Source organism: Oncorhynchus nerka, linkage group LG2 (assembly GCF_034236695.1).
Source record: "Oncorhynchus nerka isolate Pitt River linkage group LG2, Oner_Uvic_2.0, whole genome shotgun sequence".
NCBI lineage: Eukaryota > Metazoa > Chordata > Actinopteri > Salmoniformes > Salmonidae > Oncorhynchus > Oncorhynchus nerka.
The window spans coordinates 97,759,012-97,771,836 of NC_088397.1; the positions used below are offsets into that span (position 1 = coordinate 97,759,012).

General features: G+C 47.9%; 2 protein-coding genes across 3 annotated transcripts in view; one reads left to right on the top strand and one right to left on the bottom strand.

The window, feature by feature from the left end:
- The window catches only part of cenpp (centromere protein P), a 228,831-nt gene that overhangs the window by 598 nt on the left and 215,408 nt on the right, over positions 1-12,825 (bottom strand). For both annotated transcript variants that reach the window (XM_065004572.1, XM_065004571.1), the window contains exon 7: positions 68-147. In XM_065004572.1, coding sequence (XP_064860644.1) covers positions 68-147 — 80 coding nt within the window. The remainder of the gene's footprint in view (positions 1-67; positions 148-12,825) is intronic.
- The window catches only part of ecm2 (extracellular matrix protein 2, female organ and adipocyte specific), a 47,617-nt gene continuing 38,563 nt past the window's right edge, over positions 3,772-12,825 (top strand). The window contains exons 1-2 of the mRNA XM_065004575.1: positions 3,772-3,932; positions 10,941-11,414. Coding sequence (XP_064860647.1) covers positions 10,955-11,414 — 460 coding nt within the window. The 5' untranslated portion in view covers positions 3,772-3,932; positions 10,941-10,954. The remainder of the gene's footprint in view (positions 3,933-10,940; positions 11,415-12,825) is intronic.

Genomic DNA, 12,825 nt, shown 5'->3' on the forward strand with positions numbered 1-12,825 from the left:
CTATTCTTCAAGACATGCAGTATGGCTACGTTATCTTGAGCTGTAGAAAATAGTGACGGCGTTATACCCAGCTAGTTTAGGTGACTTGATCTGCATGACCTCTGCCCTGCAGCCTCCGGGTAGACTGACCACACATGGATACTTCTCCTGGGAGAGAGAGAGAGAGAGAGAAAGGGTAACCTAGTGGTTAGAGGCGTTGGACTAGTAACCGGAAGGTTGAAAGTTCAAACCCCCGAGCTGACAAGGTACAAATCTGTCGTTCTGCCCCTGAACAGGCAGTTAACCCACTGTTCCCAGGCTGTCATTGAAAATAAGAATTTGTTCTTAACCGACTTGCCTGGTTAAATAAAGGTAAAATAAAGGTTAAATAAAAACAACAACATGGAGACTAATGTTCAAATACAATTAAGTTCATCTCATTCAGTAAGGAGGTCCATTCTCGGGCTGTGATGGTAAACATTAAGAGTTCAGATGTTCTATATCGTCAAGGACAGATACCAGACCATATAATTGAGCAATAAGGGGTCTGTGGTATTTGGCCAATTGACCTCAGCTAAAGGCTGTTCTTATGAATGACGCAATGCAGAGTACAGCCTGAAAACCATGGTACCCATGGTATACTGTCTGATATATCACCGCTGTCAGCCAATCAGAATTCAGGGTTCGAACCACCCGGTTTATAATGTCTGATATACCACTGCTTTCAGCCAATCAGAAGCCAGAAGTTAATAAACTCCAGGTAATCTCTTATGGACAGATCTGTGTAAACATAACTGGGACCGTAGAATCTGTCGGGAAGGAATAGGATGTGTGGAATGACGAGCAACAGTAGTTCCGGTGTTTTCCAGGTTTTTCATCAATGGTTATTTGGACAAAACCACGATTTGCATGTGTTATTTATTTATTTGGAAAGGGAGGGGACAGTCGGCTCAGTAATTTGCAAAGAGTAAGGGTGGAGCTCCTCGTAGCAGCAGTAGTAGACCCAGTAGTAGCAGTAATAGTAGACCCAGTAGTAGACCCAGTAGTAGACCCAAGTAGAATAGTAGACCCAGTAGTAGTAGACCCAGTAGTAGTAGTAGACCCAGTAGTACCAGTAGTAGTAGTAGACCCAGTAGTACCAGTAGTAGACCCAGTAGTAGTAGACCCAGTAGTAGTAGTAGACCCAGTAGTAGTAGACCCAGTAGTACCAGTAGTAGTAGTAGACCCAGTAGTAGTAGACCCAGTAGTACCAGTAGTAGTAGTAGACCCAGTAGTAGTAGACCCAGTAGTAGACCCAGTAGTAGTAGACCCAGTAGTAGTAGTAGTAGACCCAGTAGTAATAGTAGTAGACCCAGTAGTAGACCCAGTAGTAGACCCAGTAGTAGTAGACCCAGTAATAGTAGACCCAGTAGTAGTAGTAGTAGACCCAGTAGTAGTAGTAGACCCAGTAGTAGTAGACCCAGTAGTAGTAGACCCAGTAATAGTAGACGCAGTAGTAGTAGTAGTAGACCCAGTAGTAGTAGACCCAGTAGTAGACCCAGTAATAGTAGACCCAGTAGTAGTAGACCCAGTAGTAGACCCAGTAGTAGTAGACCCAGTAGTAGTAGACCCAGTAGTAGTAGACCCAGTAGTAGTAGACCCAGTAGTAGTAGACCCAGTAGTAGTAGACCCAGTAGTAATAGTAGTAGACCCAGTAGTAGTAGTAGTAGTAGTAATAGTAGTAGACCCAGTAGTAGTAGACCCAGTAGTAGTAGTAATAGTAGTAGACCCAGTAGTAGTAGACCCAGTAGTAGACCCAGTAGTAGTAGTAATAGTAGTAGACGCAGTAGTAGCAGTAATAGTAGTAGACCCAGTAGTACCAGTAGTAGTAGTAGACCCAGTAGTACCAGTAGTAGTAGTAGACCCAGTAGTACCAGTAGTAGTAGTAGACCCAGTAGTAGACCCAGTAGTAGTAGACCCAGTAGTAGTAGACCCAGTAGTAGACCCAGTAGTAGTAGTAATAGTAGACCCAGTAGTAGTAGACCCAGTAGTAGTAGACCCAGTAGTAGACCCAGTAGTAGTAGACCCAGTAGTAGACCCAGTAGTAGCAGTAGTAGTAGTAGACGCAGTAATAGTAGTAGACCCAGTAGTAGCAGTAATAGTAGTAGACGCAGTAGTAGCAGTAATAGTAGTAGCAACAGCAGTAGTAGTAGCAGTAATAGTAGTAGCAACAGCAGTAGTAGTAGCAGTAATAGTAGTAGCAACAGCAGTAGTAGTAATAGTAGTAGCAACAGCAGTAGCAGTAATAGTAGTAGCAACAGCAGTAGCAGTAATAGTAGTAGCAACAGCAGTAGCAGTAATAGTAGTAGCAACAGCAGTAGTAGCAACAGCAGTAGCAGTAATAGTAGTAGCAACAGCAGTAGTAGCAACAGCAGTAGCAGTAATAGTAGTAGCAACAGCAGTAGTAGCAACAGCAGTAGTAGCAACAGCAGTAATAGCAGCAGTAATAGTAGTAGTAGTAGCAGTATTGGTAGTAGCAGCAGTAGTAGTAGTAGTAGCAGCAGTAGTAGTAGTATTAGCAGCAGTAGTACTGGTAGTAGTATCAGTAGTAGTATCAGTAGTAGTAGTAGTAGTGGTAGTAGCACTGGTAGCTGTACATTCCAACAGGATGAATCACATGGCAACATTGCAGAAGCCAGTCTTAGCTCACACACACACACACACACACAGTGTCGATACTCCGTAGCCACTAACACACCTCCAGTCACTGAGTACCCCACCCTGGCCTTCCATAGCACTGCTTAGCTCTAGGCTCCAGTCACTGAGTACCCAACCCTAGCCTTCCATAGCACTGCTTAGCTCTAGGCTCCAGTCACTGAGTACCCAACCCTGGCCTTCCATAGCACTGCTTAGCTCTAGGCTCCAGTCACTGAGTACCCAACCCTAGCCCACCCTGGCCTTCACATACCCTGGCACTGCTTAGCTCTAGGCTCCAGTCACTGAGTACCCAACCCTAGCCTTCCATAGCACTGCTTAGCTCTAGGCTCCAGTCACTGAGTACCCAACCCTGGCCTTCCATAGCACTGCTTAGCTCTAGGCTCCAGTCACTGAGTACCCAACCCTAGCCTTCCATAGCACTGCTTAGCTCTAGGCTCCAGTCACTGAGTACCCCACCTGGCCTTCCACTAGCACCCTAGCCTTTAGCAGCTCTAGGCTCCAGTCACTGAGTACCCAACCCTAGCCTTCCATAGCACTCCAGTCACTGAGTACCCAACCCTAGCTTCCATAGGCTCCAGTCACTGAGTGCCTTCCAGACTGGTTAGAGGCAGTCACAGTCTAGCCTTCCATAGCACTGCTTAGCTCTAGGCTGCAGTCACTGAGTGCAGACTGGTTAGAGGCGGTGCAGTCTGGTTAGAGGCGGTGCAGTCTGGTTAGAGGCGGTGCAGTCTGGTTAGAGGCGGTGCAGACTGGTTAGAGGCGGTGCAGTCTGGTTAGAGCAGTCGGTGCAGTCTGGTTAGAGGCGGTGCAGTCGGCAGACTGGATAATGACAAGCTATAGGGGTAAAGCTACACCTCTGTTGTTGCAGAGTAGTGTACCAAACACCACCATTGTGTTAACTTAGCTAGTAATTACAAGAGAAAATGACCCCTCTCTCTCTCTCTCACAACACTGTCTTCGTGTATTTTCTAGTCTTTTAAGTGACCTGCTCTCTCTCTGATGCTTACAGCGTTCAGCTTTTCAGACTTCTAACCTTTGTCTTCTGTTAGGCAAGGCTTGGCATCCCCCAGGCTTCTCTGAGCGGTGCATAACAGGCTTGTCTCCCTCTCTGTCTGTTTAAAACATTTATCTCCTCGGCAGCTCAGAGCCTGCAGAGGGAGAGTACGCTGTCCTACAGCTGGTCTGGGAGAGGGAGGAAATAACTTGGCATTGCAACAGACAGACAGACAGACAGACAGACATCCTGCAACACGTTGGTAATGTACACTGGGGTTGTCTCACTTCTTGTTCTGCTTTTTACTATAGCTAGTCATTAAGTTCAATGTGTTTAGAGTTTGATTAGGTCAGTGAGGGAGGTGTTCTGTGTTTGTGGGGTGGGGTAGCCTGATGACTCCTGATTAGGTCAGTGAGGGAGGTGTTCTGTGTTTGTGGGGTGGGGTGGGGTAGCCTGATGACTCCTGATTAGGTCAGTGAGGGAGGTGTTAGCCTGACTCCTGATTAGGTCAGTGGGGTGGGGTGGGTAGCCTGATGCTGATTAGGTCAGTGAGGTGTTCTGTGTTTGTGGGGTGAGCCTGATGACTCCTGATTAGGTCAGTGAGGGAGGTGTTCTGTGTTTGTGGGGTGGGGGTAGCCTGATGACTCCCTGATTAGGTCAGTGAGGGAGGTGTGGGGTGGGGTAGCCTGATGACTCCTGATTAGGTCAGTGAGGGAGTGAGCCTGATGACTCCTGATTAGGTCAGTGAGGGAGGTGTGGGGTGGGGTAGCCTGATGACTCCTGATTAGGTCAGTGAGGGAGGTGTGGGGTGGGGTAGCCTGATGACTCCTGATTAGGTCAGTGAGGGAGGTGTGGGGTGGGGTAGCCTGATGACTCCTGATTAGGTCAGTGAGGGAGGTGTGGGGTGGGGTAGCCTGATGACTCCTGTATTCATGTCCAGTCTGAGTATCATCTCTGCCATGTCAGTAAAACAGCGTTGAAAGTGTTCCCTTTGTTGCTTATGTTTGTTAGAAGCTAATCGTTCATCTGGGATCTTCATTTCCTCTGCCCCCTTTTCATGTCAACAAATGCATTCCTAGTCCTCACTGTCAGCATTAAATCCTATCCAACTATTCAGTAAGACGTGAAAACACCCCACTATTAAAAGCTTTGGTTAAGATGGTTACCTGACAGCTTGGAAACAGACTGAAAACTCCACAGCCAAACTGTGTCGACATCAATATTAGCCTAAAAATGGTTTCATTCAGTCTCATCATCTCCTGTAGATTATTTTTAGTTCAGTAAACTCCCTCTCTCCCTTTCCCCCCTCTCTTCCTCCCTCCTCTCTTCCTCCCTGCTCTCTCCCTCCCTCCCCTTTCCCCCCTCTCCCTCCCTCCCTTTCCCCCTCTCTCCCTCCCCCTCTCTTCCTCCCTGCTCTCTCCCTCCCTCCCTTTCCCCCTCTCTCCCTCCCTGCTCTCTCCCTCCCTCCCTTTCCCTCCCTGCTCTCTCCCTCCCTCCTCTCTCCCTCCCTCCTCTCTCCCTCCCTCCTCTCTCCCTCCCTGCTCTCTCCCTCCCTGCTCTCTCCCTCCCTCCCTTTCCCCCTCTCTTCCTCCCTCCCTCCTTTCCCTCTTCCTCCCCCTCCTCCTCCCCTCCCCCCTCTCCCCCTCCCCCTCCCCTCTCCCTCCCTCCCTTCCCCCTCCCCCCTCCCCTCTCCCTCCCTCCCTCCTGTCCCTCTCTCCTCTCTGTCCCTCCCTCCCCCTCTTCCCTCCCCTCCCTCCCTCCTTCCCCCCTCCCTCCCCCCTTTCTCTCCCTCCCTCCCTCCCCCCTTTCTCTCCCTCCCTCCCTCCCCATCTCTTCCTCCCCCTCCCTCCCCCTCTCTCTTTCTCTCCCTCCCCCCCCTCTCTTCCCCCCTCCCCCTCCCTCCCTTTTCCCCTCTCTCTCTCTCCCTCCCTCCCTTCCCCCCTCTCTCTCTCTCTCTCTCTCTCTCCCTCCCTCCCCTCTATTCCTCCCCCTCCCTCCCTTTCCCCCACTCTCTTCCTCCCCCTCCCTTTCCCCTCTCTCCCTCCCTCCCTCCCTTCCCTCTCCCTTCCTCCCCCCTCTCTTCCTCTCCCTCCCTCCCTCCCCTGTTTGTATAGAGTTCCTCCATGTGAGCCTAGTCATCCAGAGGGTCACGTTAATCACAATGTTTTCCACTCTTTTCTTTCCACTCTCCTCTTCACCCCCCTCCTCTTCACCTCACCCTCCACTCTCCTCTTCCCCCCTCCCCACCCTCCTCTTCACCTCACCCTCCACTCTCCTCTTCCCCCCCCGCTCTGAGAGGAAGGAGGGAGGGTTTAAATGCCTCAGTTCCAGGGCCGTTTTATGACTGACTGCTGAGCCTGCTTCCCAAATGGCACCCTGTTCCCTACTTCCCTTTATAGTGCACCCTAATCCCTTTATAGTGCACCCTAATCCCTTTATAGTGCACCCTAATCCCTTTATAGCACAACCTATTCCCTTTATAGCACAACCTATTCCCTTTATAGTGCACCCTAATTCCTTTATAGTGCACCCTAATCCGTTTATATAGTGCACCCTAATCCCTTTATAGTGCACCCTAATCCCTTTATAATGCACCCTAATCCGTTTATATAGTGCACCCTATTCCCTTTATAGTGCACCCTATTCCCTTTATAGCGCAGCCATGACTACACGGAACATAGAGCCATGACTACACGGAACCTAGAGCCATGACTACACGGAACCTAGAGCCATGACTACACGGAACCTAGAGCCATGACTACACGGAACCTAGAGCCATGACTACACGGAACATAGAGCCATGACTACACGGAACCTAGAGCCATGACTACACGGAACCTAGAGCCATGACTACATGGAACATTATTCAAGAAACGCAGGCAGTAAAGTAGGTATTTAAAAAAACAGAAAATGACAATTTACAGAACAGCATGGACTGTGAAGACACACACATATACACACAATATGTAGTAATAAACCCCAGGAAGAGTAGCTGCTGCCTTGGCAGGAACTAATGGGGATCCATAATAAACCCCAGGAAGAGTAGCTGCTGCCTTGGCAGGAACTAATGGGGATCCATAATAAACCCCAGGAAGAGTAGCTGCTGCCTTGGCAGGAACTAATGGGGATCCATAATAAACCCCAGGAAGAGTAGTTGCTGCCTTGGCAGGAACTAATGGGGATCCATAATAAACCCCAGTAAGAGTAGCTGCTGCCTTGGCAGGAACTAATGGGGATCCATAATAAACCCCAGGAAGAGTAGCTGCTGCCTTGGCAGGAACTAATGAGGATCCATAATAAACCCCAGGAAGAGTAGCTGCTGCCTTGGCAGGAACTAATGGGGATCCATAATAAACCCCAGGAAGAGTAGCTGCTGCCTTGGCAGGAACTAATGGGGATCCATAATAAACCCCAGGAAGAGTAGCTGCTGCCTTGTAAAAATACAAATAGTGCACCCTAAGGGCCCTAGTACTGACATTCTCTCTCTCTGTCTGTCTCTCTCTCTCTGGATAAGAGTGACTGGCTGCCTGAGGCTCGGTACAGACATGCTCTGTCTCTCTGTTGGGATATGAGTTAAAACATCCTTCAGCATGTTCACACACTTCCTGCTACACCCACATACACACACCACCAATCTGCAGGATGGTCCTAGACCTAGAAGAAGGTTGAGGAAAGAGATTATATTGTAAACAGATCTCAACTAGTTTCCTACCTGTAGTCTGGAGGAAATAAAGACCAATCCTAAACATCCTTATTCTCCTCTGCCTAGACCAATCCTAAACATCCTTATTCTCCTCTGCCTAGACCAATCCTGAACATCCTTATTCTCCTCTGCCTAGACCAATCCTGAACATCCTTATTCTCCTCTGCCTAGACCAATCCTGAACATCCTTATTCTCCTCTGCCTAGACCAATCCTGAACATCCTTATTCTCCTCTGCCTAGACCAATCCTGAACATCCTTATTCTCCTCTGCCTAGACCAATCCTGAACATCCTTATTCTCCTCTGCCTAGACCAATCCTGAACATCCTTATTCTCCTCTGCCTAGACAAATCCTGAACATCCTTATTCTCCTCTGCCTAGACCAATCCTGAACATCCTTATTCTCCTCTGCCTAGACCAATCCTAAACATCCTTATTCTCCTCTGCCTAGACCAATCCTAAACATCCTTATTCTCCTCTGCCTAGACCAATCCTGAACATCCTTATTCTCCTCTGCCTAGACCAATCCTAAACATCCTTATTCTCCTCTGCCTAGACCAATCCTAAACATCCTTATTCTCCTCTGCCTAGACCAATCCTGAAACATCCTGAACATCCTTATTCTCCTCTGCCTAGACCAATCCTAAACATCCTTATTCTCCTCTGCCTAGACCAATCCTAAACATCCTTATTCTCCTCTGCCTAGACCAATCCTGAACATCCTTATTCTCTTCTGCCTAGACCAATCCTAAACATCCTTATTCTCCTCTGCCTAGACCAATCCTAAACATCCTTATTCTCCTCTGCCTAGACCAATCCTGAACATCCTTATTCTCCTCTGCCTAGACCAATCCTAAACAAGTCTGATTCTACTCTGCCTTACAGCTGTTGTCTAGGTGACAGGTTTGGATGTAGATCCTGTATTAACAGCTGTTGTCTAGGTGACAGGATTGGATGTAGATCCTGTATTGACAGCTGTTGTCTAGGTGACAGGATTGGATGTAGATCCTGTATTGACAGCTGTTGTCTGGGTGACAGGATTGGATGTAGATCCTGTATTGACAGCTGTTGTCTAGGTGACAGGTTTGGATGTAGATCCTGTATTAACAGCTGTTGTCTAGGTGACAGGATTGGATGTAGATCCTGTATTAACAGCTGTTGTCTAGGTGACAGGATGGATGTAGATCCTGTATTAACAGCTGTTGTCTAGGTGACAGGTTGGATGTAGATCCTGTATTAACAGCTGTTGTCTAGGTGACAGGATTGGATGTAGATCCTGTATTGACAGCTGTTGTCTAGGTGACAGGATGGATGTAGATCCTGTATTAACAGCTGTTGTCTAGGTGACAGGTTTGGATGTAGATCCTGTATTAACAGCTGTTGTCTAGGTGACAGGATTGGATGTAGATCCTGTATTAACAGCTGTTGTCTAGATGACAGGTTTGGATGTAGATCCTGTATTGACAGCTGTTGTCTAGGTGACAGGATTGGATGTAGATCCTGTATTAACAGCTGTTGTCTGGGTGACAGGTTTGGATGTAGATCCTGTATTAACAGCTGTTGTCTAGGTGACAGGATTGGATGTAGATCCTGTATTGACAGCTGTTGTCTAGGTGACAGGATTGGATGTAGATCCTGTATTGACAGCTGTTGTCTAGGTGACAGGTTTGGATGTAGATCCTGTATTGACAGCTGTTGTCTAGGTGACAGGATTGGATGTAGATCCTGTATTGACAGCTGTTGTCTAGGTGACAGGATTGGATGTAGATCCTGTATTGACAGCTGTTGTCTAGGTGACAGGTTTGGATGTAGATCCTGTATTGACAGCTGTTGTCTAGGTGACAGGATTGGATGTAGATCCTGTATTGACAGCTGTTGTCTGGGTGACAGGTTTGGATGTAGATCCTGTATTGACAGCTGTTGTCTGGGTGACAGGATTGGATGTAGATCCTGTATTGACAGCTGTTGTCTGGGTGACAGGATTGGATGTAGATCCTGTATTGACAGCTGTTGTCTGGGTGACAGGATTGGATGTAGATCCTGTATTAACAGCTGTTGTCTAGGTGACAGGATTGGATGTAGATCCTGTATTAACAGCTGTTGTCTAGGTGACAGGATTGGATGTAGATCCTGTATTGACAGCTGTTGTCTAGGTGACAGGATTGGATGTAGATCCTGTATTGACAGCTGTTGTCTAGGTGACAGGATGGATGTAGATCCTGTATTAACAGCTGTTGTCTAGGTGACAGGATTGGATGTAGATCCTGTATTAACAGCTGTTGTCTAGGTGACAGGATGGATGTAGATCCTGTATTAACAGCTGTTGTCTAGGTGACAGGATTGGATGTAGATCCTGTATTGACAGCTGTTGTCTAGGTGACAGGATGGATGTAGATCCTGTATTGACAGCTGTTGTCTAGGTGACAGGATTGGATGTAGATCCTGTATTGACAGCTGTTGTCTAGGTGACAGGATTGGATGTAGATCCTGTATTGACAGCTGTTGTCTAGGTGACAGGATGGATGTAGATCCTGTATTGACAGCTGTTGTCTAGGTGACAGGATTGGATGTAGATCCTGTATTAACAGCTGTTGTCTAGGTGACAGGATGGATGTAGATCCTGTATTGACAGCTGTTGTCTAGGTGACAGGATTGGATGTAGATCCTGTATTGACAGCTGTTGTCTAGGTGACAGGTTTGGATGTAGATCCTGTATTGACAGCTGTTGTCTAGGTGACAGGTTTGGATGTAGATCCTGTATTGACAGCTGTTGTCTAGGTGACAGGATTGGATGTAGATCCTGTATTGACAGCTGTTGTCTAGGTGACAGGATTGGATGTAGATCCTGTATTGACAGCTGTTGTCTAGGTGACAGGTTTGGATGTAGATCCTGTATTGACAGCTGTTGTCTAGGTGACAGGATTGGATGTAGATCCTGTATTGACAGCTGTTGTCTAGGTGACAGGTTTGGATGTAGATCCTGTATTGACAGCTGTTGTCTAGGTGACAGGATTGGATGTAGATCCTGTATTGACAGCTGTTGTCTAGGTGACAGGATTGGATGTAGATCCTGTATTGACAGCTGTTGTCTGGGTGACAGGATTGGATGTAGATCCTGTATTGACAGCTGTTGTCTGGGTGAACATGCCATCGTCTTTGTCAATCAACACACTTAAACATTATTCAGTCTAAATCCTAAATGCGCTGCATCACATATTTAAAGGGGTCTCTTCACTAAGCTCTGAAAGGTAAGCATTACAGAATTACAGCCCTGGTGACATAGTAGACAGATTAGGCCAGGCACAAACCTCTCTGTCTGACTCGGACCATAGACCAGAGGCTTGTTATTATTACGCTAGAGCATGTAGAAACTACATATTATGTCCGTATCCTACATAGCACCCTATTCCCAATATAGTGCACTACTTTTGGCGCTGCTACATGTTACATAGAGACCCAGGTCGAGAAGTAGTGTACTATATAGGGTGCCATTTTGGACGTAGTGTCTCGCAGCTCTCTATATCAAGGGCTTTACCAGCATTTGTCTTGTTCCGCTGTAACACACAGACTCCTGTTCTGCTATGGAGCGCTGGGTTCTCCTCTCTCTGTCTCTCCTGGTCTACCTGTATCTGGAGGTGGCTGGAGCTGGAGCTGGGGCCCAGGACCAGAGAGGGCTGGCTGGCCAGGGCAACGGGAGGAGGAGAGGGCCAGTGGGCGCAGAGCACAACCAGCTCCAGGGAGTAGGACTAGGACGGGGAAAGAGGAGGAAGGCAGGAGGGCCCGGGAAAGGGAGAGCCAGGGGGAACAGGGACAATCAGAGATCAAAACCCCCCCTGGGTCTGACGAGGCTGGGGAGTCTTCCACCCAACGCAGGAGGAGACGGAGGGACGAGGCTGGGGAGTCTTCCACACTACGCAGGAGGAGACGGAGGGACGAGGATGGGGAGTCTTCCACACAACGCAGGAGGAGACGGAGGGTCTATTTTCATTGAGTCGTACAAGAGTGTTGACGAGAGAAAGTCTAACTACAATGTAATCCCAGGTTAGTCCACCACCACGCCGCTCTCTGTCTAACTACAATGTAATCCCAGGTTAGTCCACCACCATACCTCTCTCTGTCTCTCAATCCGTCTCTCTCTCTCCCTCCATTTCTGCCCCCCTCCTGTACCAGATATTTGTTGATGTTACGCACACAGACTTATGCTCACAGTCCTTTTATTTTCTATATAATCAAACAATGAATTAAGCAGTTTGATTAGGGTTGGTGTATTTGTACAGTTACTGAACTGAATCAGGTAGCAGATGTCTTCAACAAAAGGGAACGATGTACTGAGTAGGGAATGGCCCCACGTTCTTCTCAGGAAGTAGGAATGCCTCCCGTTCTTCTCAGGAAGTAGGAATGCCCCACGTTCTTCTCAGGAAGTAGGAAGCCTCACGTTCTTCTCAGGAAGTAGGAAGCCTCACGTTCTTCTCAGGAAGTAGGAATGCCCCACGTTCTTCTCAGGAAGTAGGAAGCCCCACGTTCTTCTCAGGAAGTAGGAATGCCCCACGTTCTTCTCAGGAAGTAGGAATGCCCCACGTTCTTCTCAGGAAGTAGGAATGCCTCACGTTCTTCTCAGGAAGTAGGAAGCCTCACGTTCTTCTCAGGAAGTAGGAAGCCTCACGTTCTTCTCAGGAAGTAGGAATGCCCCACGTTCTTCTCAGGAAGTAGGAATGCCTCCCGTTCTTCTCAGGAAGTAGGAATGCCCCACGTTCTTCTCAGGAAGTAGGAAGCCTCACGTTCTTCTCAGGAAGTAGGAAGCCTCACGTTCTTCTCAGGAAGTAGGAATGCCCCACGTTCTTCTCAGGAAGTAGGAAGCCCCACGTTCTTCTCAGGAAGTAGGAATGCCCCACGTTCTTCTCAGGAAGTAGGAATGCCCCACGTTCTTCTCAGGAAGTAGGAATGCCCCACGTTCTTCTCAAGAAGTAGGAAGCCTCACGTTCTTCTCAGGAAGTAGGAAGCCTCACGTTCTTCTCAGGAAGTAGGAAGCCTCACGTTCTTCTCAGGAAGTAGGAAGCTCCCTCATCCATTTCTATGCAGATGATACAGTCTTATACTCAGCTGGCCCTTCTCTGGATTTTGTGTTAAACGCTCTACAACAAAGCTTTCCTAGTGCTCAACAAGCTTTCTCTGGCTTTAACCTTGTTTTCCGAACAGCTCCAAAACAAAGGTCATGTGGTTTGGTAAGAAGAATGCCCCTCTCCCCACAGATGTGATTACTACCTCTGAGGGTTTAGAGCTTGAGGTAGTCACCTCATACCAGTACTTGGGAGTATGGCTAGACTCTCAGCACATATCAAAGCTGCAGGCTAAAGTTAAATCTAGACTTGGTTTCCTCTATCGTAATTGCTCCTCTTTCACCCCAGCTGCCAAGCGTAACTTTTTTGCACTATTGGTTAGAGCCTGTAAGTAA